Source organism: Mandrillus leucophaeus, unplaced genomic scaffold, assembly GCF_000951045.1.
Source record: "Mandrillus leucophaeus isolate KB7577 unplaced genomic scaffold, Mleu.le_1.0 Scaffold534, whole genome shotgun sequence".
Taxonomy (NCBI): Eukaryota; Metazoa; Chordata; class Mammalia; order Primates; family Cercopithecidae; genus Mandrillus; species Mandrillus leucophaeus.
In genome coordinates, this window is record NW_012105742.1 from 1 (window position 1) to 27,901 (window position 27,901).

At 45.3% G+C, this 27,901-nt stretch overlaps 1 protein-coding gene across 1 annotated transcript in view; it reads right to left on the reverse strand.

Annotated features, from left to right (window-relative positions):
* Positions 1–12,189: 12,189 nt before the first annotated feature.
* CYSTM1 (cysteine-rich transmembrane module containing 1) overlaps positions 12,190–27,901 on the reverse strand; it is a 53,636-nt gene continuing 37,924 nt past the window's right edge. The window contains exon 3 of the mRNA XM_011997214.1: positions 12,190–12,370. Within this exon, the coding sequence (XP_011852604.1) occupies positions 12,264–12,370 (107 nt within the window). The 3' untranslated portion in view covers positions 12,190–12,263. The remainder of the gene's footprint in view (positions 12,371–27,901) is intronic.

Here is a 27,901-nt window from a genome sequence, read left to right on the forward strand (position 1 = left end):
CTGTGCTGAGGGCTTTCTGGACATGGGGCCATTCAGTCTTCATGACCGCCGTATGGGGCGTGGGCATCAGGACATCAGTCAGTCTCCTCACTGCTTCCCCTTCTCCCCAGCCTCCAGGGACAGGGCTGAGGTGGTGGTCATGCCTTTCTCACCTGTCCGAGTCCCTGAACCTCAGGCAGCTTAGCTGGGGAAACAAAAATGTCCTAGTCTTGCTTGCTCCACCTTTTTCCTCCAGTTTAATCAGGTTCGTCCTTGCCAGGGCTTTCACATAACATACTTGGAAACATGGGGAACTAGGGACTTTGAACTCGTTACTCCCAGGCAGTGCTGACAGAGGTTAGAAACAGCAGCAACAAAACGGAGGACTTCAAACCAGAGGGCTGTGACAGCCACAACAGGGGCGTTGAGTGCCCACACATACCTTAGAAACCCGAGTCACTTATTTCCTGGAGCACCAAGTTTCCCAAAAGCCTTAGGACCTTTTCACCTTTAGCTGAGGACAGAATCTCTGCTCCTGGGCTGTTGGGAGGATGGGCAATGGGAAGTAGTGCAGGTCTGGAGGTGGGAGTGACCTGCGTTTTCCTTGCTTCAGTCGCCCAAAGCAGGGATGACTAGCGCAGGAGAAACCCCTAAGGTAGCCCTCACAGTTCTTCAGAGCACCTGCGGTGGGGCCCAGAAATTTTACAACTGCATCTTCTAGATGCAGGGTCCAGGGTACTGCATCTCCAGAGGGTGCACTGAGCTGCACAGCCTAGTCTCTGCCCCAGGATCCCCACCCACCCGACAGCCTCACTGTTCCTGGCCTTCTGCTCTGCTACCACCCCTGTCACTCCCCACTTCCCAGTGGGGGACTCTGCCTGAGAACTCGTGCACTATCCTGGCTGGCACCCCATGCTGCCTGGGTCCTGGGCCACTCAGTACTTGAAGCTCAGGGCCCCCTGTGCACTAAGGCTTAGCTGGCAGTGCAAGTCACCCAGCAGGAGCTGTGGCAGAGGTGGCCCCAACCCAGGTGTTCCACACCCAGAGATGGGCCATCCTGGCAACTGCCTCCTCTACAGCCAAGCAGAAGACAAAAAGCGGGCAGAACTATGGTTACATAAGATGTTAAACCGTTTACAGAAACTATCATCTTGGCAACTCTTCTCTCAACTTCTGTAAATGGAATGCTATTTAAAAACATAAACCTTTTTAAAAAGAAGGATAAAAGAGAGAGGGGTCAAAAGAGCAATGTCGGGGCTGGGATGGTAACAGGCACCACATTTCCAGGCGCATTGGTAGCAGTCAGTGCTCAACCTGGGAAGAGGTTCTGGTGCCTGCTGTGGCTGCTCAGATTGAGCTGCTTCTTGGAGATCGAGTGCCCCCCTGTGGCCAGTCTAGGGACCGGGGCTGGGTTCCAGCTCCTGACAGGGGCAGGGTCTTAAGGATTGTTTTCCTTCCATCAGCATCAGCGCCAAAAGGCTCATTCCCCATTCGCTATCTAGTGTCTCAGACCACCCTATTCAATGGGCCCCAGGGAAGAAGGGACTATTCCCAGGGGACTACAGGTGGCGTGGGGGTCAGATCCAGGGGACCCTACACTGGCTTGCCTCTCTTGCCTGCAGTCAGCCCTTTGAACCAACCCTCAGTATTCTCAGCCCCAGTCTGATGTGGGGCCTGCAGAGGGGCAGGCACCCAAAGCTTTGCCACATGGATGCAAACACAGTGTGGGGCGGGGAACGTGCAGGGAGAGGTGCGTGAGCACACAGATGTGGCCTAGGAGCCCAGGCTAGGTCAGAAAGGCCCAGGAAGCCCTGGGTCTCAGGTGCCCAGCAGCTTTGGGAAGAGTTGAGCAGCTTCTGGCAGGGGCACCTCCCACCTTCTTGCCTTCAAGCTGGAAGCAGAAAAGATAGATGACCGATGCCAGGCCTGTCCACCAAGCTCTGGGGTCTTCTCCAGGGCCACCAGTGCCCACTGCAACCTTGGCCACCAGACACACTAACCAGTAGTTCCCTTGGTCCCAGGATCTAGGACTACTGTATTGTACAGCCCCAGAGGTGACATTCACATGGGCTACTCAGAAACCTGGTCCTGGATAGGCAATGGGCAAGTGGGGCTCCAGTTCCCACAGAGATCAGGGCAGGGATGACCTGCAGGAAATGTGAGTACAGGCCTTCTCAGGTGAAGGCTCCAATTCTCAGTCAGCCCCATTCTGGCACCTGAAACCTTCACCTGCACGGCTCGGACTTTGTAAATGATTAATCGAGTGCCTTAACATGGTAATTGAGCCTTATTAGGTCCTTCTTGTTTTTGCAAGTGTCTGTACCAGTCCCAACCAAAGAGAGCTAGGCAAGAAAGGCAAACAGAAAGACCAGAGCCTCCCAGAGGGTTCTGATGCCCGCAGCCTTCTTGCTCCAGGAGTGAGGAAGCAGCACCATGGCCCCTTACGGTCCAGACCAGTGATGGGCACACAGGGCTGGCCCTCAACTGCTAAGACAACTACAGACACCGCACCTTCCAAGAAGGGCCACCAGGGGATATGATGGCTTTGCCAGTGGCAGGAGGACCTGTAGTCTGCTCAACTGCCCTTGCCCCACATTGGGCATCTAGACCGACAGAAGGCCAACCAGCCTTCCGGGAGGTTCCAGAGGATCCACAATAGCCCTTTTACTACTCAGATGCAGAGGTAGGAAGGGAGGGGGAAATCTTTAAGCATTTTCCAAATAAGTAAAAACCTCAAGACAGCCATGAGATGGCTCCTGCAGGGGGGAGAAGAGAGAGAGAGAGAGAGGATTCAACTTGCTATGGCTTCAGTTCAGCTTTCCTTGGATGTGCAAGTGCAGTGGCATCGTTTACTACCCAGCGCAAAGAGGCTACACTGATAAGAACAAAATGTCCTAAAGGCAATGCCACTGTGCCTCTGTTCAAGGCCAGTGAGCACCAGGTCCATGTGCTGAGTGGGAGAGTGATAGGGTGAAGGATGAGCAGGAACAGCAGAGGGACCAGCCCAGCTTCTGTCCTTCCAGGGAATATCTGGGTAGAGGCAATCAAGGGTCTGTAGTTTTCATCGGATTCTTTGAAGGGTAAGATAGGATTAGGAACCTCTTCCACTTTCCCCTTCTTCTAAAGGGAGGTGGATATGGAGCTGACAGAATCAGCACAGCCTTGGCCCAGGCTCCACAACAGCAGCTGCCTTTGCCTCCTAAGCTCAGAGCCTTCCCTGGGCCTCCCAAGCCTCTCTTCCTACCCTACTCCTCCTGCCTCCTTTTCCTGAAGCTTCAGCTCTGGCCTGGCTTTTCTGTGAAGCTGAGTCCCAAGATACCCACTCCAAGGTGAAGCAGACTGGGAGCTGGCCAACCAACTCACCCACCAACCTGTGCCTCAGCTTACTGCAGCCCAACCCAACAAGCATTCAGGCTGCCATTGCTCTCTGGACAGGTGTGGGTGTTTACATGGATTGGTCTGGAAAGGGTGAGGGTTCGCTGAGCTGTGGATGAGTCCTTTCTTGTAGGTCTTCAGAAGTACATTTGCCACTATCCTGAAGTGGCATCCTGGGAGGGAGGCTGCCCCTGGACAAAACCAAGCAGCTATCCCAGGGCCAAGACCAAGCTCTCCCAGAAGCTGATGAAGCCTAAGGGACCCCAGGTGAATGAGTCATCTCATTTACTCCCAGTCAGTCCTGTGAACAGTAGACCTAATAACACAATTTTTGGATAAACAACAAAAACCATCTAGTAGATCTGGACAAGCTGGGCCAGCCTGACAAGGCTGCACTGCCAGCACCCCCTGTGGTCTCATCCTTGGGCAACAGCTGCTAGCGCCACTAGGACAGGGTTGACCGTAGATACTGAAACAATGGAGAACTACTCAGATGCCAGGACTACAGTCAGAACTACCTTGGGGACCACCTTGGCCAGTCATTTTTTGGTAAGAAGAGGATGCTGAGCTCAAAGAAGGGAAATAACTTGACTGAGGTCACACAGTGAATTAGAGGCAGGTCCTGGCCTGTCACTGCACACTCTTGCCTTCTGGCCCAGTGCTCACTGCACAAGATCAGGCTCACTTCAAATCAGACAGCATCTTGGCTGCATGTGACCTGAAATGTGGCTATGCATCAAGGGAATGAAAGGCCTCCCTATTCTCTGTGCCCCAGTTCTCCTCCTCAATCCAAGATCTGTGTGTTAGGTTCAGATCTAGATCTCTCCTTGTTCAGAGTGTCCCAAGGAGAGTCAGGGCCCATCACCTCAGGACGACCTGGTCCAACAGTCAATTGAGATACGGAGTGAAGTCTGTCCACAGTCACATATCAGAGTGAAAGGTCCCTCAGTCTCCATTCGCCACACCTCCACCTTCCACATGAGGGTGCGGGAGGAGCAGCTGCTGAGGAGCCTGAGCAAGCTGTGTGTGTGAGGGAACAGCCGGGTGCATGTCAGCCTCCCTCATGTGTAACTCAATTCCAGTGCTGGATGCTGACAATTCCCGGGCAAGTGGCTGGAGATCCAGAAGTGCTTGGTATTTTCCAGTAAAGACCATGTTACTCTACAAGAAGGTTATCACCCCATTTAAATAAAACAGAGAAAATAAGAGCTTTTAAGAAACTATGAGCAACAAAAGAAGAGGTTAAAACCAGGGCCCATTTTCCCCATGTCCCTGCCACCAACTTGGGAGTTGGGCAGATCTGAGCCGAGATCCTGGCTCTGTTCTTCCAGAGCTGGATGATTTCAAGTAAGACACTTGATCTCTCTGAGCCTCTGCTTCCTCTTCTACAGGATGGGAAGGAAGACAGAGTTGTACAGCTACTGCCTTAGATAACACAGGAAAATGATGTAATGAGAACATAGTTAATATCATTAAGACAGGTCAAAAATACAAGCTCTCAATTTACAGAGAGAAAAGTTTCATCATGGGGTTTCTTAAATAGTGAGATCATATAGTACATTTCAAATGCTATTCTTCATAATTTTCTAGGCCATTGTCTATGTTTACAGCACTGCTAAAGAACCGAGGTGCCTGCCGTACTGGTGCAGCACCGTCCTGTTTGCTGGTCCAGGTGCATGTACAAAGCTTGGTCTTGCAAAACATCATGCAGTGAGCAATCCAAGCCACAAGACTGCAGGGACGCGCACACCCACAGAAATGCCACAAGGTGACTGTGGGGCTCGACAGCTTATTGTGGACAGGATGGGTTCTATCCAGGTGAGTTTATAAAAGATGAAAGACGTACAGATAATAATTTAAGTCAGACTTAAGTAATTCACTTTATTTTTGTAAACCTGAGGAGAAAACCAAGAACTTCTTATACTGGTGAGAGAAGGAAATAAAAAAGGGAATCTCAAATAGTTTACGGGGGCAATGTCCTCTTTTCTGTTACACAAGACTTTAGTAAGCCATCTTCCACACTCTGAGGGGAAGACAAGCCTTAGAAACAAACCGTTTTGTATTTGGCTTAGAGGAGAGCAGTTTTACTTTGATCTTGACGCCAGCCAGGAGATTTGGTGGGGGACTGAAGGGCAGTAATGGGGAAGAGTACTCGGGACAGGATGAGTACATAAGCAGTTCTTCAGCACCCGCTCTTCTGCTAGAGTCTTGTAATGCCACTGCCTCAGATAGACCAAAGGACCACAGTGTGAGCTGGGGAAGATGTCACTGTCAAGATCAAAGGGGAGGAAGGGGTTGACAAGTATGAGAAGCCCCAAAATACACTTGAGAAGAGGACAAAATGTTTTTCTGGGCCGGGCGCTGTGGCTCACGCCTGTAATCCCAGCACTTTGGGAGGCTGAGGCGGGCAGATCACCTGAGGTCAGGAGTTCAAGACTAGCCTGGCCAACATGGCGAAACCCCATCTCTACTGAAAAGTACAAAAATTAGCCAGGGGTGGCGGCGGGCGGCTATAATCCCAGCTACTTAGGAGGCTGAGGCAGGAGAATCACTTGAACCCAGGAGGTGGAGGTTGCAGTGAGCCAAGATCGCGCCACTGCACTCCTGCCTGAACAAGAGCTAGACTCCATCTCAAAAAAAAAAAAAAAAGAAGAAAATTATGAATGAGGCTGTTACACCAGGCAGAAGAAATTAAGGAAAATCTAGAGAGAAAAACCTAATCACACCTAGTACATGATGGTTCTATGACCTTGTGATGACGGTGTAAAGACCTCGAGGGAGGGAGGATTTTCCAATTGTGGCAAACAGTGTGTGATCTTGCTCATGACCTGCTTGGAAGTGAGGCACAGGAAGACCACGATTGTGAATGATGGTGGCTGACCTGACTCAGAGCATAACCCGGCCCACAAGTCCCTCAACGTACTGGCCATCTTGTAATGGCTGTTCCTTTACCCAATTTAATGAATAGTATACCTCATTTATTGCCAACTTCCAAAGACACCAATGTAATCATACACTAGGGGCTTTAACTGTAGAATAATTACAACCCAGCAAATGAATGGGCAGGCTGCCTGCCATCATTAAAGGTTATGGCATGTAAAGGTGAGCAACCAATCCCACTTAAATACCCATTAGGCCCCAAAATGATCTATAGATTTGATGCAATTTCAATAAAAATCCCAACAGGAGTTTTTAATAGATAAACAAATTCTAAAATTTATGGAAAGGAAAGAGAACTAAAATGACTAAAACAAGATTTAACATAAAGCTATAGTAGTCAATATAACCGGTTAATGGTATTGGCAAACAGACACATAGATCAAAGGAACTGAATGAAGAAGACAATAATGGACCCACATGAGCATGGCTAACTGGTTTGACACATAAGCAAAGGCAATTCATTGGAGAAAGCATTTTGAAAAATATTGGTATGGTATGCAAAACATCTCACAAAAACCCTCAGCCATTTTAAACCTCACATTTCATACAAAAACTAACCCCAAATGGATTATAGATCTCAATGAAAAACATATAACTATAAAATATTTTGAAGAAAATATAGAAAAGCATCTTCATGACCTGGGGTTAGGCAAAGAGTCTTTAGACTGACACCAAAAGCGTGATAAAATGAAATAAAAAATTGATAAACTGAACTTCATCACAATGAAAATTTTTGCTCCATGGAAGACACTGTTAAGGGGACGAAAAGACAGGCTACAGACGTAGAGAAAATATGTACAAATCACAGCCAACAGAGGACTTGTATCTAAAATATATAACAACTCTCAAAAGTCCACAGTAAGAAAACCACTCAATTTGAAAGTGGATAAAAGACTTGAAAAAACACTTCACCAAAGAGGATATACGGAGAGCAAATATGCACATGACTTCATCACTAACTATTAGGAAAACACAAATTAAACCCACAATGAGATGCCACTACATACAATCAGAATGGCTAAAATAAAAATTGCTGACAATGTCAAGTACTGGCAAAAATGCAGAGCCACCAGAACTCTCATTCATTACTAATAGGAACTCACGATGCCAAAGTCACTTTGGAAAAGAGTAGCAGTTTCTTAAGCCTATCATATGATCCAGAAATTCCACTCCTGGGTATTCAGCTTAGAGAAATGAAAACCTATGTTCACACAAAAACCTGAACATCAATGTTTATAGCAGATGGATTCATAATCACCTAGAAGTAGAAACAACCCAAATGGTCCTTCAACAGGTGAATGAATAACTGTGGTACCTCTAATACAATGGAATACTTTTCAGCAATAAAGTATCCAAGGATCCTCATAGAATACACCAGCAGTTAACACACCAATGATTTTGCTTGCAAGGCAGTATCCCAGAATGATATTCCAGGGCAAAACCTAACCATCCCAAATCTCCCGTGGCCAAATGCACTGCAAAATCCCAAAGACCGGGGTTTTCAAATGTATTCCTCAGGGCCCTGAGCTTTCATAAAAAGTATGGGGTGGTTCCTCCTTGCCTCAACCACAGCAATTCTATAGTATCTATTTTCCAGACTGGAGTTGCATGTAGAGTTTCCTTTCAAAAGATGTATATTAGCAAAATCTGTGATGGTGGTCATGAAAGATCTAGACTGTTGCTACTGTTCAGAAGGACCTCCCCAGGGCATGGATGGTCATCTGTTTGGTTATCTATGTGCTAGACCCTTTAGCAGCTACTGCAGAGGACATAGTCTAGCAGCTACTGCAGAGGACATAGTCTAGCAGCTACTGCAGAGGACATAGTCTAGCAGCTACTGCAGAGGACATAGTCTAGCAGCTACTACAGAGGACACAGTCTTTTTGAGGAACAATGTCTCCTCTGTTCAGGCTCAAAGCTGAGTGACATTAACCTGACTCCCTTACTTGGTGTCTAACCTTTTTGGAATTCAATGTTTTGTTAGCATGCTTCTGTCCAGTTTAGCGGGGGCTCCTGGCCTTCCTGCCTCCACTAGTTCTTTGCACCTGTGAGCTCACCTGTTCCATGCTTACACAAATGTCTGCTTTTCTCCAGGCCTGAGGAGCCCTGTCTTCTAGTTCCAAGCAATCTTGTCTTTCCTTCTGTTGATTTCCTTCACAGAACAAGAACTGGAGAAAAGTCCATGCCCTCAGTGAAAAGAGTGTGGATACTTTTGCATTCTCACCTTACCTAATCTCTCAGCAACATTTGATGTTACTGATCACTCCTCTCTTCCCAATACATCTTCACTCAGCTCTCAGGACATCCCATTCTCCTAGCTTTCTCTCCCTGACTCCTTTGCAGATCCATCCAGAATTCCTTAAAGCTCAGCCCTACACTGCCATCTTTCCTTTTCCCTCCATATCTCCATCCAAGTTGATCTTACTCACGGCCACAGTTTCAATGATCAACATGCCAAGGCTCTCCACATTGACATCTCTAGCCCAACCTCTCCTCCAAGCTTCAGGTTTATATACAGTTGCTTACCTGACATCTCCACTTGAATGTCTCATAGATACTTTGAAACCTCAAACTAACCCAGTATGTTCCCCTTCTCAACCAAACATGATTCCTTCCTCTTGTTCCCAACGCCGTAAACATCACCACCAGGCATCCAGTTCCAGTCAGAAATCCAGAATCATCCCTGACTCTTACCTTCTTCCTCAATGTCCATATCCAATCCATCACCAAGTCCTGTTGATTTTACTTCTCAATATCTCAAATGCATTCATTTCTCTCCATAATTACCACGTGTACCTGTGCCCGACTCCAAACCACTCTCCACACAGAAGCCAAAGGAATCTCTTAAAAACGCAAATGTGATATCATCCCTTTGCTTCATATCCTTCAACAGCTTCCCATTACTCACAAGACAAACACAAAAATCCTTAACTTGGGCTATGAGCTCCCATCTTGCTCCTGTCTGTTTCTCATCTCCTCTTAATGTCCCCTTGCTGTCTATGACACCAATTTCCTTCTCCACTTGATCAAATGAGTCACCATCTTTCCTGCCATTGGGCCTTGGCACCTGCTGTTCCTACACTTTTGCCTACTGACATCTATATATCTTTCAGATCTTAGCTCACTTCACTGCCTTGGGGAAGCCTTCTTGGACTGTGCCAGGTTGTTCCCCTTTTATATGTTTTGATGGCATTACATCTCTTCTCTTCACAGGGAAGTATGATGTCAGTTATTATCTGTGGGTTTATTTAATGTCTGGTTCCCTCCCTGGAGTATAAGCCCTGCAAAAGCAGGGACTGGGGGTTTGTTCTGTGTGGTCTGTCACCTGGCACTCTGGAGCTACGTTTACGGAATGCATGATTGTCTCTGTAGAACCCGCGTGGTTTCCCTGGAGCATACACAGGACAGACTGAAGAACTGCTCCCCTCACAGCTGAACTGACCCCAAGGTAATGGTGTGACAAAGATGGGCTAAAATTTTCTAATATGTGATCCCAATGGAATGAATAAATTATTTCCACCAAGTAATAAATGTAACATTTTAAAGAAGTAATCTATTCACAGTAACATTAAAATTGTAATATACCTAGGGAAAAAAGTCTAATTTTAAAAACCAATAAGGATATGTGAGAGCTATACGAAGAAAATTATAAGACTTACAGGACATAAAAAGAAGACAAAAATAAATTGAGAGATTCCTTGTTCACGGTGGGAAGACAATATTATAAATATGTCAACTCTTTCACCAATTACTTGATAAATTACATGCTGTTCCAATCAAAGCTAAATGTAGTTTTCTGTAGAAACTAACACACATTCTAAAATGTAGATGAAAGAGTAAAAGGCCAAGAAAGCCAAGAAAATTACGAAAAAGAGTAAGAGGTATGTGTTTATGCATGTGCTGGTGGAAGGAGGGTACACATCACACCAGATTCCTGATTCTAGCTAATATTCTAATTCGTATATGGGAACTTGGTATATGACAAATCTCATCTCAAATTAATAAGGAAAGGATTGAAACTGTGCCCCAAAGATTAAAGACACCAATCCCTAACAGAGGTTACAAGATGGCAGACAAGAAACAACATGCTGAAACACTAAAATGCCTCTGCTTATGAGGCAAAAGAACTGGCTGAAATCTGTTAGAACCAATATGGCCAGCTGGAGTTTGGATAGAATGAGCCTGCTGATGTCACAGCCTGAATTTCCCTGCATGTTTCATACTAACCCCTCCCCTGAATTTGCCCATAGGATCCATGAGGTAGCATGAAGAGATTATTATACATGCCCCAGGACTTTCCAAACCTCTTCTTTCCTTCCACCAACCACCTCTCATCCTGGAATCCACCCCTCTAACCTTTTCTAATAAAATTACTGCCTTAAAGCCAGGACAGGGAGACAGATTTGAGCTGGAATCCTGTCTCCTTGTTAATCAACTTATAATAAAAGCATTTCTTTTCTCAAAAACCCAGTGTCATGGAATTGGCTTCTAGCACATCAGGCAGTGAGCCCCTTTTGCCTGGTAACAGTATGATCTAATTAATACATGGAGCTGGAACTACCAAGATGGAAAAACAAAACTAGAATCTTATCCTATACCATGATAAAAAAAATAAATTCAGGGCCAGGCGTGGTGGCTCATGCCTGTAATCCCAGCACTTTGGGAGGCTGAGGTGGATGGATCACCTGAGGTCAGGAGTTCAAGACCATCCTGGCCAACATGTCAAAACCCCTGTCTCTACTAAAAATACAAAAATTAACTGGGCTTGGTGGTGCATGCCTGTAGTTCCAGCTACTTGGGAGGCTGAGGCAACAGAATCGCTTGAACCCAGAAGGCAGAGGCTGCAGTGAGCCGAGATCATGCCACTGCACTCCAGCTTGGGTGACAGAGCAAGACCTCGTTTCAAAAAATAAAATAAAAATACAAAATTAGCCAGGTGTGGTGGTACATGCCTGTAATCCCAGCTATTTGGGAGGCTGAGGCAGGAGAATCACTTGAACCAGGGAGGCAGAGGTTGCAGTGAGCCAAGATCATGCCATTGCACTCCAGCCTGGGCAACAAGAGCGAAACTCCGTCTCAAAAAAAAAAAAGAAAAAGTCAGGTGGACTAATGACTACATCTGAAACATTTTTAGAAGAAAATATAGACTCATCTTTATGAGCTTGGAATAGAAAATGAGTTTTCAAAGACTAAACCATACAAAGCACGAGGGAAAGATGATAAACATGACATCCAAAATTTATCATACTAGAAAATAGACTATAAAAAGATTAAGAGAGGCCGGGTATGGTGGCTCACACCTGCAATCCCAGCACTTTGGGAGGCCGAGGCAGGTGGATCGAGGCAGGTGGATTATAGCTCAAGACCAGCCTGGAAAACATGGCAAAACCCCGTCTCTATTTAAAAAAATACAAAAATCAGCAGGGTATGGTGGCACGCACCTGCAATCCCAGCCACTTGGAAGGCTGAGGCACAAGAATTGCTTGAACCCAGGAGGTAAAGGTTGCAGTGAGCTGAGATCACACCACTGCACTCCAGCCTGGGTAACAGAGCAAAACTCCATTCAAAAAAAAAAAAAAAAGAAAGTCAGATAGGAAGAAGATATTTGCAAGCCTATAAAAGATATATTCTATCCACTAAAAATATTAGTGGATAGAATATATAGAAATTCCCTACAAATCAGTAAGACAAACCAACAGAAAAGACAGGCTAAGAATATATATAAGCAATTCACAATTCACAAGATATGTACAAACTGCTCAAAACTTACATGTTTATGTTCAAGGTCACTAGTAATCAGGGTAGGCGAATTAGTGAGATACCATTTCACACCTACGAAAGGTGCTAAAATTTAAAAATCTGCGAGTTATTTTCAAAGAAAGAAGAAAATGGAAATTGTGCAACAGTAGTTGTTTATTCCAGTAACAGGAGGTAGCAGGGCTGTAGGGAAATACTTGGATTTTAGCTGCTCAGTCCAAGTTGTCCAGGAGGCAGCAGCAGCAGAGAGCAGCCCAGCAAGCAGCCAGGACTGCCTGACACCCGCTGTCCATCTTCTTTTCCCGTTCTATCACGTACACTGTTGAAGGGGATGCAGGGCAGGCAGGGGAGAGAGAGACCCAGTCAGAGGGGACTTGGAGTGGCAGCATCCTGGTAGAACTTACCACACTCTGCAGAGACTGGTTCTGTCTAGATTGTTAGCTCCACGAGGGCAGGGCAGGGGCCAAACTGATCTGATTCACTGCCCTTTCCCTGCTTTAGTGTCTGGCACACATCAGGTACTCAGCAGCTATCAGACCATTTTCCTGCCACCTCTCCTTCTCCAAGCTGACCAGGAAACCCAACCCAGTACTTTATTTATTGCTTGTCCAAAGTGATCCAATTCTCAATGCAACCCTTGCCCTGAGCCTGACTCCTGCAGCCTGATATGGCAGGCACTGGAGGAAATCTTTACACATGATTTTATTTAATCCTCCCAACAGTGCTGTATTACTATCATCATTTTATAACTCGCATATACTATTAGCAGGAGTGGGAATGGACAGAATCTCTTTGAAGGATAATTTAGGGGGAAGGGGAGAGACAACAACTGCAACCCAGAAAATTTGTATCTGGAATTTATCCTACAGAAATAATTGTCCCAGTGTTCAGAGATCTATGTAAAGTATGGTTGTTGCTGTATCAAAATAACCCCAAACTAGCTTTAATGTCTATCAACTGGAGTCCAGTTGGGTAAATTAAAGCATACCACATAATAGAATACTACACAGCCACTAAAAGAACCAGGTGGTTCTTCCACGTGGCCAATGATTTAAGGGATGAAAGCAAGGTCTAGAGCAGTGCATCTGTTTTATTTGTACAATAAGAAGGATATACACACAAACACACACACGTTTCTGAAAGTATACAAGAACTTAAAAAGTTCAGGGTGTGGAGAGAGGTGGAGATTTTCACTTTGCTTTTACATTTTTCTCAAATCCAGGCTTGTCTGATTCCAAAGCCACACTCAAAGCTGCTCCTGGGGGTCCTCATGGCAGGAGGGTGGGGCCTGGCTAGTTTTAGAATGCCTTGGATCTCTTCAAACGTCTATTTCAACTGCTATAAGATAGTTCCAGGGGCTTTAGGGGCAGTGGGCACTGACCAATCTGGGCTCCTAGCCCCAGTGGCCCCATCCTCAGTTCTGGGCTGCCTCCCTAAGTCACTGTTACCCAGACACTTCACATGGTCCAACTCCCCACAACCATGCTCCTCTTATAGCCTGACCTGGTACCTCCTAACCCATAGTTCCACCTATCAAATATGCCTTAAGTCCAGTTCTGTCTCCTCTCAGGCACTGTGGCCTCTGTGAGCTCTAGGCTAGCACTAGGACTTCTGCTGGGCAAACCTGGCAAGTAGGGGATGCTATCAAATCACAACTCCCCCTCCAAGGAGCTCAAACCAGAGAGAACCCCTACACTGCTGCAATTCCTGGGGCTGAGTCCCTATTAACCCTCTCCCCCCGGCCCATGCCAGGTCCCAAACAGCTCATTAAGGCTCCTTTTGCAACCCCTGGCCCTCCACACCAGGTGGCAGTACTTCAGAATTTACCAAATCAACTCCAGCCTCTTCTCTTAGGGTTCTGGAAGGTAGTCAGGAGCCCACCTGAGCCAGGTTCTGAAGGAAGAGGGCATCAAGGGAGCAGGCACCATCAGTCTCTGCCTATGCACAGCCTTGAGGATTCCATGATGCTCCAGGGGCCACCTCCAGGTCCCTAACCAGCCCCCTGGCTCCCCTTACCCCAGTGAGTGTGAACATCCATCATACTCTGTTTTCTCCTCTCACTTCCTCAGCAAAGCCCCTCCATTCTTGACTCCCACACTGCTGCTCTCCACCTCTGCCAGTCAGTGACCTCAGCAGCACCAGGACTCTTTTGTCAGGAAATTCAGTGTCTACTCAGCTGACCTTTGGTAGTGCCCACCCCACCCCTTGGCCTTCTCTCAGCATCAGCAATACTGTCACTGGGCTCATCCTTTCCTGTGTCCTGGAAATATCCCCTCCATTTTTTTTTTTTTTTTTTTGAGATGGAGTTTCACTCTTGTTGCCCAGGCTGGAGTACAGTGGTGCAATCTCGGCTCACTGCAACCTCTGCCTCCTAGGTTCAAGCAATTCTCCTGTCTCAGCCTCCCGAGTCGCTGGGATTACTGGTGCATGCCACCACACCCAGCTAATTTTTGTATTTTTAGTAGAGACAGGGTTTCATCTTATTGGTCAGGTTGGTCTTGAACTTCTGACCTCAGGTGATCCGCCCACCTTGGCCTCCCAAAGTGCTGGGATTACAGGTGTGAGCCACTGCACCCGGCCTCCCTCCACATTTTTATTCTGCCTACTCTTCCTCTGGGGCCTCCAATATCACCCTCGGTCGCTGGGATATGGAACAAAGCCTCTTAGCCAAGGCAGCTGCCTATTCCTCCCAGATTCAGGCTTTATCATTCTTTTCCTCCTCCTCCTCAGACTGACATCTGTAGAACTCTGCACATTTACAGGTTTGTTCAAAATCAATGCAAAGGTAGCATTCACACGTCAGTCTACTGCCTCCTCCGGCAGCACACTCCCACTGTCCTACACTTAACGACCCATCATGTCCTTTGCTCAAAAACAGCCAAGCCTCCTACTGCCTCAGCACTCTCCCTCTGGCCACCTAGACTGTTCACAGTGATTCCATGGATCCCATGGGTCCGAATCTGGCCACGTCCAGCAACCCTAATACTGAGCTCTACCCTCAGGGCCTCAGATACCTCAGAGCCAAATCTATGCCTAGCACAGACCAGCCCCATGCCTGTGTAGGACACACACAAAAAGACAACCCTAGCTATGTTCTCAGAAAACCTCTATCCCTATCTCCCCAAGTCCGTCTCCTTACCAAAGCTGTGCCCCAGCTGTTCTAAGCATTTCTTCCCAGGAATCTGAGGTTCAGCCAGAAGTTAGTCAGGTGAGGGGGTTGTGGGTGAGAGAGGTACTAGGTTTTCATCAGATTCTGGTGATGGGAGGTTCAGAGAGAAGCAGAGAACCTGGGAGCTCTAGGTGGTTCCTCCAAGACGCCTTCCTGACCTACCCCATTAAGGGTCTTTCTGATTCTGAATTCCTGCCAGCACACTGTAACTGCAATCATTCAAAAACACCCTTAGAAATATCAAGCAGTCCTAGCGCTGAGGCAGAGATGGGCTCAAGCTGAGTATTTAGATGAAAAAGCCAGACTACAGGCCAGGACATTTACAGTGTCCAGAAGAACAGAGTTTTGCAGGTAAGAATAGGAGACTTTTATTCTGTATGCCCGTGATGTTTCCCTTTTTCCTTCTGTTATTAGAATAGAACAAAGAAAATAGGACTGTCTCAGAAGTGGCTGGCTTATTGTCAGTGTTTCCATATTCCCTAACTAGACTCTAAGTCCCTAAAGTGCAGGGTACAGGCTTTCTCCACATGCTGCCCCTATAGGGCCTGAGATACAGGGAGGGAAGGCTCGCTGGGAACTATGAGCAGCACCAACATCCTTCTAGGCAGGGGCAGAAGGCTACGGTGGGCAGTCCCTGCCTCACTCACAAGAGCCACATGGCCCACAGTCTAGGTCCTCACCACGTCATGAGTTCAAAGTCTGCCAGTACACTGGGACTGATCTCAGTATCTTTAGTTATGCAGTAGTTTGAGTTGGCTCATTTGTGAATCTACAGAATTGCTAGTAAGAAATTAACACATAGAATAATCACATGCCCATTAAGACAAGAGTTCCACAACCAGCCATCTCTACTCCCTAAATGGCCTGGCAAATACAGACGGACACTGGCTCAAGGAAGCCCATTATCACCCAAGTGTGTCCTTAGCAGGTATGGGGAAAACTGGTCCTGTGCCAAGGCATTTCAGAAATATACTTTCCTAGGAAGTTACACATATGTAATTCTAATAATTCTAAATGTTGTATAAGAATTGGATGAAACAAAAGCAGAGTACAAAAACTGGAAGACATGGGGGATAATACCATGCTTGCACAAAGCTGCCATGAGGGGAAGACAAGTGGCTTCAACAGCCTTAGTCATCAGCAGGCTCATGGTTTCAAGTCTTAAGAGCCAGGTCTGGGGACAAGGCCAAAAGACCAGCTCAACTAGGGTCAGGAAAGAGACGGGTCAAAGTCATTAAGAGCCCACATCACTAGAGCAAGCTGGCTGTAGTAAGGTGCACTGCCTAGCCCAGTGCCCACCAAGCAACAAGGATTCCCCCACAATCATAAGGAAGTGGCCGGCTGAAATGTGGTCAGTGAAAGGGGATTTATCAAACTAGAATTATAAAATGTTGTGAAAGCCTATCAAATATCAAAATGAAGTCTGATATTATGAGTGTCCAGTGGTAGTTATGCTGGAGTCTAAAATTAGATGATGAGTAAAGCTGACTTTTGCTCAGCAGTGAACAGTGATTCATCAGAAACTGATCTTCAAAGACATCTTGCTCCTTGTGCTTTAAACCTTTACCCAAATGAATTGAAAGTAGGGACTTGAACAGATATTTGTACACTCATGTTCGCAGCAGTATTATTTAGAAGCATAGTCAAAAGGTGGAAGTAACCCAAGTGTCAATAGATAAACGAAATGTGGTATAAATATACAATGAATATTATTCAGCCTAAAAAAGGAAGGAAATCCTGACACACGCTACAGCATGGATGAATCTTGAGGACATTGTGCTAAGTGAAATAAGCCAGTCCAGAAGGACAAATACTGTATGATTCCACTTATATGAGGTACTCAGTGTAGTCAAATTCATAGACACAGAAAGTAGAATGGTGGTTACCAGAGGCTTGAGGTAGGAAAAAATGGTGAGTTGTTATTCAATAGGGACACAGTTTCAGTTTGGGAAGATGAAAAGAGTTTTGGAGATGAGTGCTGGTGAAGGTTGCACAACAATGTGAATGTAATTAATGCCAATGAACTGTACATTAAAAAATGGTTAAAATGGCAAATTTTATGTTATGAGAATTTTATCACACACATAAAAACCTGCATTATTTTTTTCTTTTTTTAAGAGACAGGGTCTTGCTATGTCACCCAGGCTGGAGTGCAGTGGTGCTATCATAGCTCACGGTAACCTTGAACTCCTAGACTGAAGTGATCCTTCTGCTTCGGCCTCCTAAATAGCTAAGAAACTTGCATTATTTAATTCTCTGTTTATACATGAGAATTCCAGGACACTTCAGCACTTGGGGAAAAAGACAACAGAGCTGAGTTTTGCAGCAGGCAAAACTCTGTACGTTGGTGGCTCAGGACGTTCTGTTCCAGCAGCAGCTTGAGTTCTCTTTGGTTTGGTGGCATGAATCAATCCTGCAGGCCCCCGGGGCCAGCCTGGACTCCAGCCAGCCAGAGACACCTCATGGTCACAAAACAGTAAGTCCACTCTGCCTGCCTGTGTGCCAGCCTGCCCTCCTGCTTGAAGACTCTTCTAGACTGCTCCAACTATATCTCACATCCAGCAAATGTGCTGAAGGAGAAAGAAGCTGCTGTTGCTGACGCTTAGCTCAGTCTCCTTCCCACCTCACATGCTCACTCTGCATTTTCCTGACATAGCCAACCCTGCAGAGGAGTCCAGAAATAAAAGACATCATCCCTGACTCAGGCAGCTCACAGACCACTTGAAAAGAAGAGACAAAGACTCATCTCAGGAAGCTCACAGCCACATGCCAAATGGGGCAGGACCAATAATAAACACAATTGGTACAAAATCAGGACAGATCCTTTCAATGAGTTAAGGTGACAGGAATGTTAATCTTATTACCACCCTCTCCTCATTTCTCTCTTCTTGCACTGCTACAAGAAAATTAAGTAAATGATGGCTAGTGAGTGGCTCACCAAGAAATGGGCATCATCTTAGATGGGCCCTGGCTGCCACAGCCAGCCCTAATAGCCCTGGCTTCTGACTGATAGGGCCATCATGGTCTGACAGTCCCTTGCCCCCAGGATGGAACCGTGGGTTAGGGTGATTAATGCATGAACTATTATTTCATACCCTGCTGAGCAGCAAGAATGATGCTTGAAACCAGGGAAGCATAGAAACAAAGCAAGGAGAGAAAAGGTAAGAGTGAAACAGAAATAGAAAACGACTCAGAAACCAAAAACCCCCAATGTCAGTGGCCCTTGAATATAAGACAACTACTGCCATGATTTTAGAAGGCTAAATAGAAATCAGGGAAATGATTTCCTCCTGGTTTTCAGGCACTGGATTACAGAAAAAAAATAGAGAGGTTACTTTGAGTGGAGCTGGCTCTTTGGAACTTGCCCAGATGGGCAGAGATCACCAAGGAGGTAGCTGTTGGGTTTTTCCAATTAGTGCCCAGGCACAGGCAGGCACAGACTACTCTGTTATCATCAATGTTAGCCTGATTCACATTGAGTGCTAGCCCATGAGTTTCATTCAAATAGTACTTGCTGCATTTTCTAAGAAGGTAAACACTGCCATATCATTTTTACTGAACATAAAACGTGTTTTATCTTAGGTATACAGACCATAACTGGCTTCTAAAGGTACCAGATTCCTGTGTTACTGATTAACAGCTCCAGCAGATATATTTATGCAAAGCACCCCAGGTTGTTTTCTTTTTCTACTGTCAGGCTTAATTTTATGACAGTAAAAATAGTAGTGTTTTCTCCTGAATGCACCTCAGTTTAGAGCCTGGTACACAGTGAGTTCCAAGGTCAGGGATGGGACAGGATGACCATTCTCAATGAATGTGGTGAGAAGGTGATTCAGGGGCAACCCTCATTTGTAAGGACTGTCCCCTACCCCTCCCCTCTACTACCTGCAGCACACTGCCCACTATTTCAGAGAAACAAAGGCCATTCCTTGAAGATTTGCAAAGAACTGTGTGGGGTGCCTGGGCTATGCCAAATTATCCACCGCAATTTCTGCTGTTTTGTAACACTGTTTTCTAACACAAGCTGACATCAACCCAGAATCAAGGGCAAATGGTCCTGAAAATCCCCACTTTACCCACTGAGATGTGATTATTTGGCAAATGTTGAGGCCAGAGACTTCACCAGCGGAGAAAAGGAGACAGAAGTGGTGCCCTGGCTTGTACAACTGTGACTAGGACTCTGGCCCTGGAAGACAGGGCCAGAGTTTAGGGAAACAACTCCCTTCCATAGTGAACTCTATCAGGGCTGGCCAGCTTGTCACTGAAGCCAGTTTAAAAAGTCTCCACAATCATGACCAGCCTCTTGCCATGAAAACCCTGGTGGAAAACTAAGTAAGGTTGGCCTTGTAGATGGAGCAGGTATGTAGGGACCCTCCAAAAATATGCCAGGAAGGCCGGAAGGCATCTGATTTCTCCCCATCTGGTAGAGTTCAGCTGCCAAAGCAGTGGTTTTATTTACAGCACTACCAATTTGGAGAACTAAGAGATAGAGCAGAAGGACTCTCAGCAAACTCCAAAAGCCCAGTATACAGCATACTTGACCTAGGGTACACTCCTGGATAGTGTGTTTGCAATGCTGCTGTCATCATCTGTCCATATCACAGCACAAGCAGACCAAATCCCTTGGGCCTGGCAGCCCACCAAGGAACACAGGGCAAAAGCAAAGAGAGGCAGTGCTAGAGTTGGGACACCCTAGGGTCCAACCTCAGTGCCACCTTGAGGGTGTGACAGCCGCTTCCAGCTTTAGTTTCCTTGCCTGTAAAATAGGGATGAGATTAGCACCTATTCCTTTATTGGGTTCTTCAAGAACTTGATGAGTTAATCCACACAGGCCAGTGCCTAGTATACAGCAGGTAATTCTGTATATGCTAGCTGCTACTATTGCTCCCAAAACAGAGATCTGAAGGATGGAAGGCAGGGCTTCCCAATCGCTAAGAAACCTGGAAGCAACATGGGCATTACATAGAACTGATACACCCTACATATAGTTGCATTTTACACAATGAATTGGAGTCTTTTTGAAAAATGAACGAGAGACATGGAAATGGGAAAAAAAGAGGTATCTATTGATCTAAGGTACTGCCTTAGTGCAACTCCTTGTGTACATAGAACTGATACACCCTACAGATAGTTGCATTTTACACAATGAATTGGAGTCTTTTTGAAAAATGAACAAGAGACATGGAAATGGGAAAAAAAGAGGTGCCTGTTGATCTAAGGTACTGCCTTAGTCCAACTCCTTGTGGATGCTAGGCTCTAAAGTGATAATCCAGGAGGGCCAGGGGCACTGCCTCCTAATGATATTCACAACCACAGCCATCCTTATTATACCCACCATATCAGCTAGCTGGAGCAGGTTATCACCAAGAACCCTTCTACCAACTCCCACCGTCACCACTCTTCTCCCATGATTGAACAGGGAAATGGAAATGATCCTATTTAGCAATTCCTTTTGACCTCCAAGATAAACCCTGGGGACCCTCAGCTCCTAATTTTATCTGGATAAAAATGTTGAGGACTGCAATATCACTTATCACTCTATGCTCACAGTTTACCACAGGGCACTCAGTAGGCCTGGCACACAGGAGACACTAAATGAATGAGTGAATGGACAAATAACCTGCCCTGCACTCCTTACCTCAGTTGGAAAAGTCTGTCTTATAAAGAAACTGCAGATATGGGCTTAGCTGGCTACACTATGAAGCAACTGCAAAGCACTGATAAGGAAAAATATGAGACCCAGTCGCTCTCAAGTTCTTAAGAAAGTGAGTCACTCCACTTCTGTCAGGTCAACCCTTCAAAAGAGATCTTGGCATATTCTGAATTTTCTAGAAAGGGGCTGAGGGCAGTCCTTGATATCAGGGCCATCACTTTATTCCAAAGGGAATAATCTGCCTGAGAGAAGATCTTGGAAGAGAATCAAGCAAGCAAACGGAGCTTAGGGTCCTGAGTCCAGCTAGGCCAGGAAGAGTGCGCCCAGTAGCCACAGGATACACCTTTTTCACAGAGGCTTCAAATCTGCAGCCCCAGGACATCTTGCCCACAGCCCTGGGGAGTTCATGGTCACCCACTAGCTGCCTGAGGGTACTTGGAAAGGGCTTTTTTTGGAGGCTCAGGAGGAGGAGAGAGGAATATTGATCCTTCATAAACAAACTACCCATGATATACATTCTCTCCAAAAGCAAAAATTCATTTTTACCCATTAAGAACAACTCACAATATAATCTTGCACTCTCTCTCTCTCTAAAATTCTCCAGGCTGAAAAGGTATCCCAGGCTAGCAAATGGACTCATTTCAAAGGTAAATAAATGGAAAAGCTCAGAGGAAACCAAGGCACTACTTAAAAAAGAAAGAAAAAAGCCTAATGGAGATTTTTTTTTTCCTAAGGAAAATGCAACTGAAAATCATCAAAATGTTTTCTAAGCTGTTCCCAAGTTACAGTCTTTAAGCAAGTGTGTTCCTGGGGAAAGGGCCTGATGACTAGAACCTCAAGAGAAAGCACAGGTACAACCCCCAGAACAAGAATGCGTGTGCTCTTTGTGTGTGTGTGTGTGTGTGTGTGTGTGTGTGTGTGTTGTAGGGGGAGAGGGCTCTACTCCCTCCCCTTGCTTCAGAAAGCCCTGAGTCTAGAAGCCTGAGGATGGGTCAGGGCAACCTTAGGAGTATGCTACCTTTTCCAGTCAGGATCCCAGCCTGGCTATACAAGGCACCCTTGATCAAATGAGGAAAAGGCCACTAAGCCTAGCAGGGAGAGAAAAGGAAGGGAGCAGTGTTAGCCTCTCGAGACCAAAAGCATTGCAGCTCTGATAGTATAAAAGCAGCAAGCTTCCTGGTACAAGTTGATAAGATTTTCGACAGGAGTTGATAGGAAAGTAAATATCTCCTGGAGAAGGAACCCACTCCCTGAGAGAGCCAGGGTAAGCCTGGTACAGCAGAAGACCAGGGCAGGCTACTCAAACACTGCAATGATCTGCTCAATGGGTCTGTCTCCATGGACCCCCATCCCCTGCCAAACTGCCAGTTCAGCTCACAGGGGAAGAGCTGGGTCCTCTTCAGATCTGTATCCCCAAAGGTCTAGCTCTTACAGATACAGGTTCACTGGATTCAGAGATTATGCGTAACATACCTGGCTTAATCAATTTAAGTAAAATGTAAGTCCCTTAACCTCTCTGTGGGTAAAAAACTCAGCATGACGTCAACCGTGTGATACTAACATCTGAAATGGAGACCTCGGTGAAAGCTGATAATCACTCCTTAAGACTTGCATATTCTTAAAGACCGAGATACAGCCGAGGATATACAGACTATACAAAGTTATACAAACTTTTTTTTTTTTGAGACAGGGTCTCATTTTGTCACCCAAGCTGGAGTGCAGTGGAGTGATCTCAGCTCACTGTAGCCTTGACCTCCTGGGCTCAAGCGATTCTCTGGCCTCAGCCTCCCAAATAGCTGGGACTACAGGTGCGTGCCCCCATGCTCAGATAATTTTTTGTATTTTTTGTAGGGACAGGGTTTTGCTACGTGGCCCAGGCTCACGTGATCCACCCACCTTGACCTCCCAAAGTGTTGGGATTACAGGTGTGAGTCATTGTGCCCCACCTATACAGACTTTTTAAAGTTAAAAACACACACACACACAAAATACCACACTCAACAACACTACTTTTTTCATTTCCCATCCTACACCAACATACTAACAACACTTCTATGTAGCATTATATTAGCTGCAAATACATCCTCTGGACAGAGACTAACATACCAGATGAATTTCAAAAAGGGCTATATCACAACATTTATAACAAAATGTTAACTGCTATCTCTGGGTATCAGTTATGCATTAATAATGCAAAGTAAATAATGTGCAAATAAATTATGCACATTATTTACTTTGTCAAAGGAAAAGCATTTCTGTAATTTAGAAAGTGATTTTCTAAAAAGTGGCCAGGTTTCTCTGTGTGAGAGCCAGGGTATAACCCAGGAACAGGAACTCTGGCCTATTATCAAGGCTGAACTAAGTAGGGGTTTGGAAGAAACCAGCTCTTCTGGACCACTGATTGCTCTGGACTTGGTCCTCACACTTGTGTTACTGTCTGCTGTGCTAAGTTCCCACCCAGTGATAAAGACACCAATCCTTGCTATCTTCATTTTCAGCATTTTAATTATAATCATTCTATGTCATGTCCTGATTTTTAGAGCATCTCAACTCTGTGGCTCTGAGGAGCCACACTATAAGCAGAATATAATTGATTTTTCAAAAGGCACCAAATTCCACTAGTATAGACAGTTCTCCTGAGAGTGACTTCCATGAAAATCTATAGGAATCTTTAGACAATGAAGAAGCTGTCAGTTTTCAAGACATTCCTTCTCAAGTTTCCCCTGTGGCTAACCACACCGTCCACTGGGAAGATTGCACTAGGTGCCTACGGGCACTGTGCCACACAGGCAGCTGGTGTGGTAAGAGACATGCCACCCTATGCACAGGCCCTGGAGCCTGGGCCCTTTGTGTACAGCTAATGACTCATTACTATTGGGAAGAGTATATCCTAGGGGAAGATCCTTGTCACCCCAGATGTTCCCCACACCAATGACCTGCAGCACTGGACTTGCTCTGCAGAGTGCAGCTGACATAGGGAGGTCCCGACAATGCCTGGTTAGCTCCAACCCTTCTAAGACTGCCCTACTCTATCCCACCTGTACCTTCCAATTTCCCTTAGCAGCATTTCACCCAAAGCAGTCTTCTTTTCCTTGCCCACCAAACCAATGTCCTCATGGTTTATAACAACCTAACTGAAGAAAGCTATGCAACAGGTAATGGGAATATGTGTGTCATGTTTTTAAGACTGGGTAAAAGTAGTATCAAAGCAGAAAACCCAGGCTGCACCTGGGTGAAAGGGGGCTGAGAACAATGAAGCAAGGCCATCTGGTCTGGAAGCAACAGACTTCAAAATACCTTGTTTCCCCAGGCCAGCCAGGTCTAGCTAACCTAGCCTGCTCTCAGCCCTCAAGCACAGAGCACATCCCATCAGCCAGCTGAATAAATTGGATCTGCAAAGAGCAGTTTTCTTTCTGCACTCCATTACCTCTGAGTGCAAACCAAGGCTTTTAAAAAGGCAAAATAGGATGTTCTACATAAAGTACTTGACCAAAACAGATTGTCTCTATCCCCAAGAAGATGGAAAAATCCAAGGGCATCTTTAGGAGTCTACAGTCCCCTAGTGTCATGACCACACTGTCATCACATGACACACAGATCCACGAGACCTGGTGCTGGTGCAGTCATTAGGGAGACCATCATTGAAGTGCTGGGCCTGACTGAGCAGATCTGTCAAGTTAAGGCCCTAAGTCAGAAGGAATGAGAGCCTAAGATGGTGCTAAGTCCCAGTACACTCACTAAAAACCATTCTCATCTGCTTTTGTGAAGAGAGTTGCAGCTGAATACAGAGAAAACCCATCTTACCCACAGACTCCTCCTCCTTTACCACTGCTAACAATGTGTGCTATAGTTAAGTTTGAAGTATTTTAAGGATAGTCCCTGACAGAATACAAAAGAGTACAATACACTCATGTATCTCTCAATGATGGAGACATGTTCTGAGAAATGCATTGTTAGGCAATTTTGTCATTATGTGAACATCATAGTGTACTTACACAAACCTAGGTGGTATAGCCTACTGTACACCTAGGATATATAGTATCACCTGTTGCTCCTAGGCTACAAATGTGTACAGCATGTTGCCATACTGAATACTGTAGGCAATTTTAAACAATGGTAAGCATCTATGTGTCTAAACATAGAAAAGGTGCAGTAAAAATGTCGTATAAAAGATAAAAACTGGTATACATATATAGAGCACTTACCATGAATGGAGCCTACAGGCCTGGAAGTTGCTCTAGATGAGTCAGTGAGTGAGTGAATGTGAAAGCCTAGGACATTACTATATCCTACTGCAGACTTCATATATACTGAACACTTATACTATATGCCATACACTTAGGCAATACTAAATTTATAAAACAGATTTCTTTCTTCAATAACTAACCTTAGCTTACTATAAATTTGAAAAACATTTTAAACTTTTTGACTCTTTACCAACACTTTGCTTAAAACATAAATATATTATACAGCTATACAAAACTGTTTTTCCTTTATACCTTTATTCTATAAGCTTTTTCTATTTTTAAAATTTATTTATTTTTTACTTTTTCAACGTTTTTGTTCAAAACTAAGACACAAACCCACACATTAACCTATGTCCACAGAAGGTCAGGATCATTAACATTACTGTCCTCCACTTCCACATCTTGTCCCACTGGAGGTCTTCAGGGGTAACATACATGGAGCTCACATCTCTATGATAACAATGACTTCTTCTGGAATGTTTTCTGAAGGACCTGCCTGAGGCTGTTTTATGGTTAACTTAAAAAAATAAATAAATAGGAGTTCTCTCTCTCTCTCTCTCTCATATATATATATATTTATATATGTGTATACTTTTCTTTTGTTTTTGAGGCACAGTCTCACTCTTGTCCAGGCTGGAGTGCAGTAGCACAATCATGGTTCACTGCAGCCTTGCCCTCCCTGGGCTCAAGTGATTCTCTCACCTCAGCCTCTCTAGTAGCTGGGATTACAAGTGTGTACCACCATGCCTGGCTGTTTTTCTATTTTTTTGTAGAGATGGAGTTTCGCCATATTGCCCAGGCTGGTCTCAAACTCCTGGGCTAAAGCAATCCACCCACCTTTGCCTCCCAAAGTGCTGGGATTACAGGTGTGAGCCACTGTGCCTAGCCTTAGTTTATATATTTACTATACTTTTAATTGTTATTTTAGAGTGTACTCCTGACTGGGCACGGTGGCTCATACAAAAATTAGCTGAGTGTGGTGGCATGCACCTGTAGCCCTAGCTACTTGGGAGGCTGAGGCGGGAGGATCACCTGAGCCCAGGGAAGTCAGGGCTGCAGTAAGCTGTGATCATGCCACTGCACATCAAACCACATAAGCCAGTAACAGTCATTTATTATGAAGTATTATGTACTGTACATAATCGTATGTGCCATGCTTTTATACAGCTGGCAGCGCAGTAAGTTCGTTTACACCAGCATCACCACGAACATGTGAGTAACACATCACTTTGTGATGATATGATGGTCAAAACATCACTAGGGATAGAAATTTTCCAGCTCCATTATAATCTTATGGGACCACCATCATTTATGTGGTCTGTTCTTGACAAAGGCATCCTTATGCGGTGGCGCATGACTGCAGTTAAGAATACAAATTTGAAACTAGACAGACCTGGGTTCAATTCATAGCTCAGCTAGTTACTATTTAAACAGAGCTTAGTTATGTCATCCCTCTGAATCTCAGTCTCCTCATCACTAAATGGGATACCACTAGGACTGCTATATGGATTCAATATGATAATGTATACAAAGCACCTGAATAAAATCTAATTAGAAATGGTAATATTTATTTAGTGACTGGCACTAAATTACTGAAGGGATTTATTTTTGCGTGTGTGTGTGTGTGTGGCAGGGTATCACTCTCTCACACAGACTGGAGTGCAGTGGCGACATCTTGGCTCATTGCAACCTCCGCCTCCCAGGTCCAAGTGATTCTCCTGCCTCAGCCTTCCCAGTAGCTGGGATTGCAGGTGTGTGCCACCATGCCTGTCTAATTTTTGTATTTTTGGTAGAGACAGGGTTTCACTATGTTGGCCAGGCTGGTCTTGAATTCCTGACCTCAAGTGATCCACCTACCTTGGCCTCCCAAAGTGCTGGGATTACAGGCATGAGCCATTGCACCTGGCCACTGAAGGGATTTAACAGGTATTTGTTGTACGAGGTTCCAGGGGAAAAGGGAAGAGTAGGTTATAAAACAATTTTTACTCATGCATGGGAGGCCACATGATACATGGAAGTATGTCAGGCTCTGGGTCAGAGATCTGGGGGATCATAGACAAGATGTTATTACAGCCTAAGACCCTGGTTCCACAGCTGTAAAATTTAAGATACCACTACCCTGAAGAGCTGTCGTAAAACTTGGATGCTCTCAGCCCAGTATCAGGGATTTCAGCAGGTGCTCAGAAAATGGTGGTAGTTGCTGAGGAACATAGCCTCTGGAATCAGATTGTTAGGTTTGAATCTCAGCTCCATCACCTCTTAGCTCTGTGACCATGAACAAGTTAGCCTTTCCATGCTTCAGTTTCTTCATCTATATGATGGAGACAAAAAGACCTACCCTGCAGGGTTGTTCTTAGGACTAGATGAGCTAATATACAAAAGTGCTTGACACATAGTAACTACTAGACAAATACTGGTTCTATTATTTGGCTAGTATTTATTATTTAATAATTAATACTTAAAAACTTAAACCACTGGCCCCAAACTCTTCTGGTTCTGATGGTTTTCATCTAGAAATTGTTGCCAAACATCCAGATTCTCTAGCCCCAGACTGCAGAGAGGCTCTCTCCAGTCAGGAGAGAGTTCTTTATAGTTCCAAATTCCCAAAACCTTCTCCCTCAGCGGGCCACCAGAAAAAAGTCGTGTATTTTTCAGCTGCTCATGAAGCTTATTAGGAAGACTTTTTCCTTCATTGGGTTCAAAAGCAATGGCTCACTTAAAATTTTAATTAAAGCCAGGCACAGTGGCTCATGCCTGTAATCCCAGCACTTTGGGAGGCCA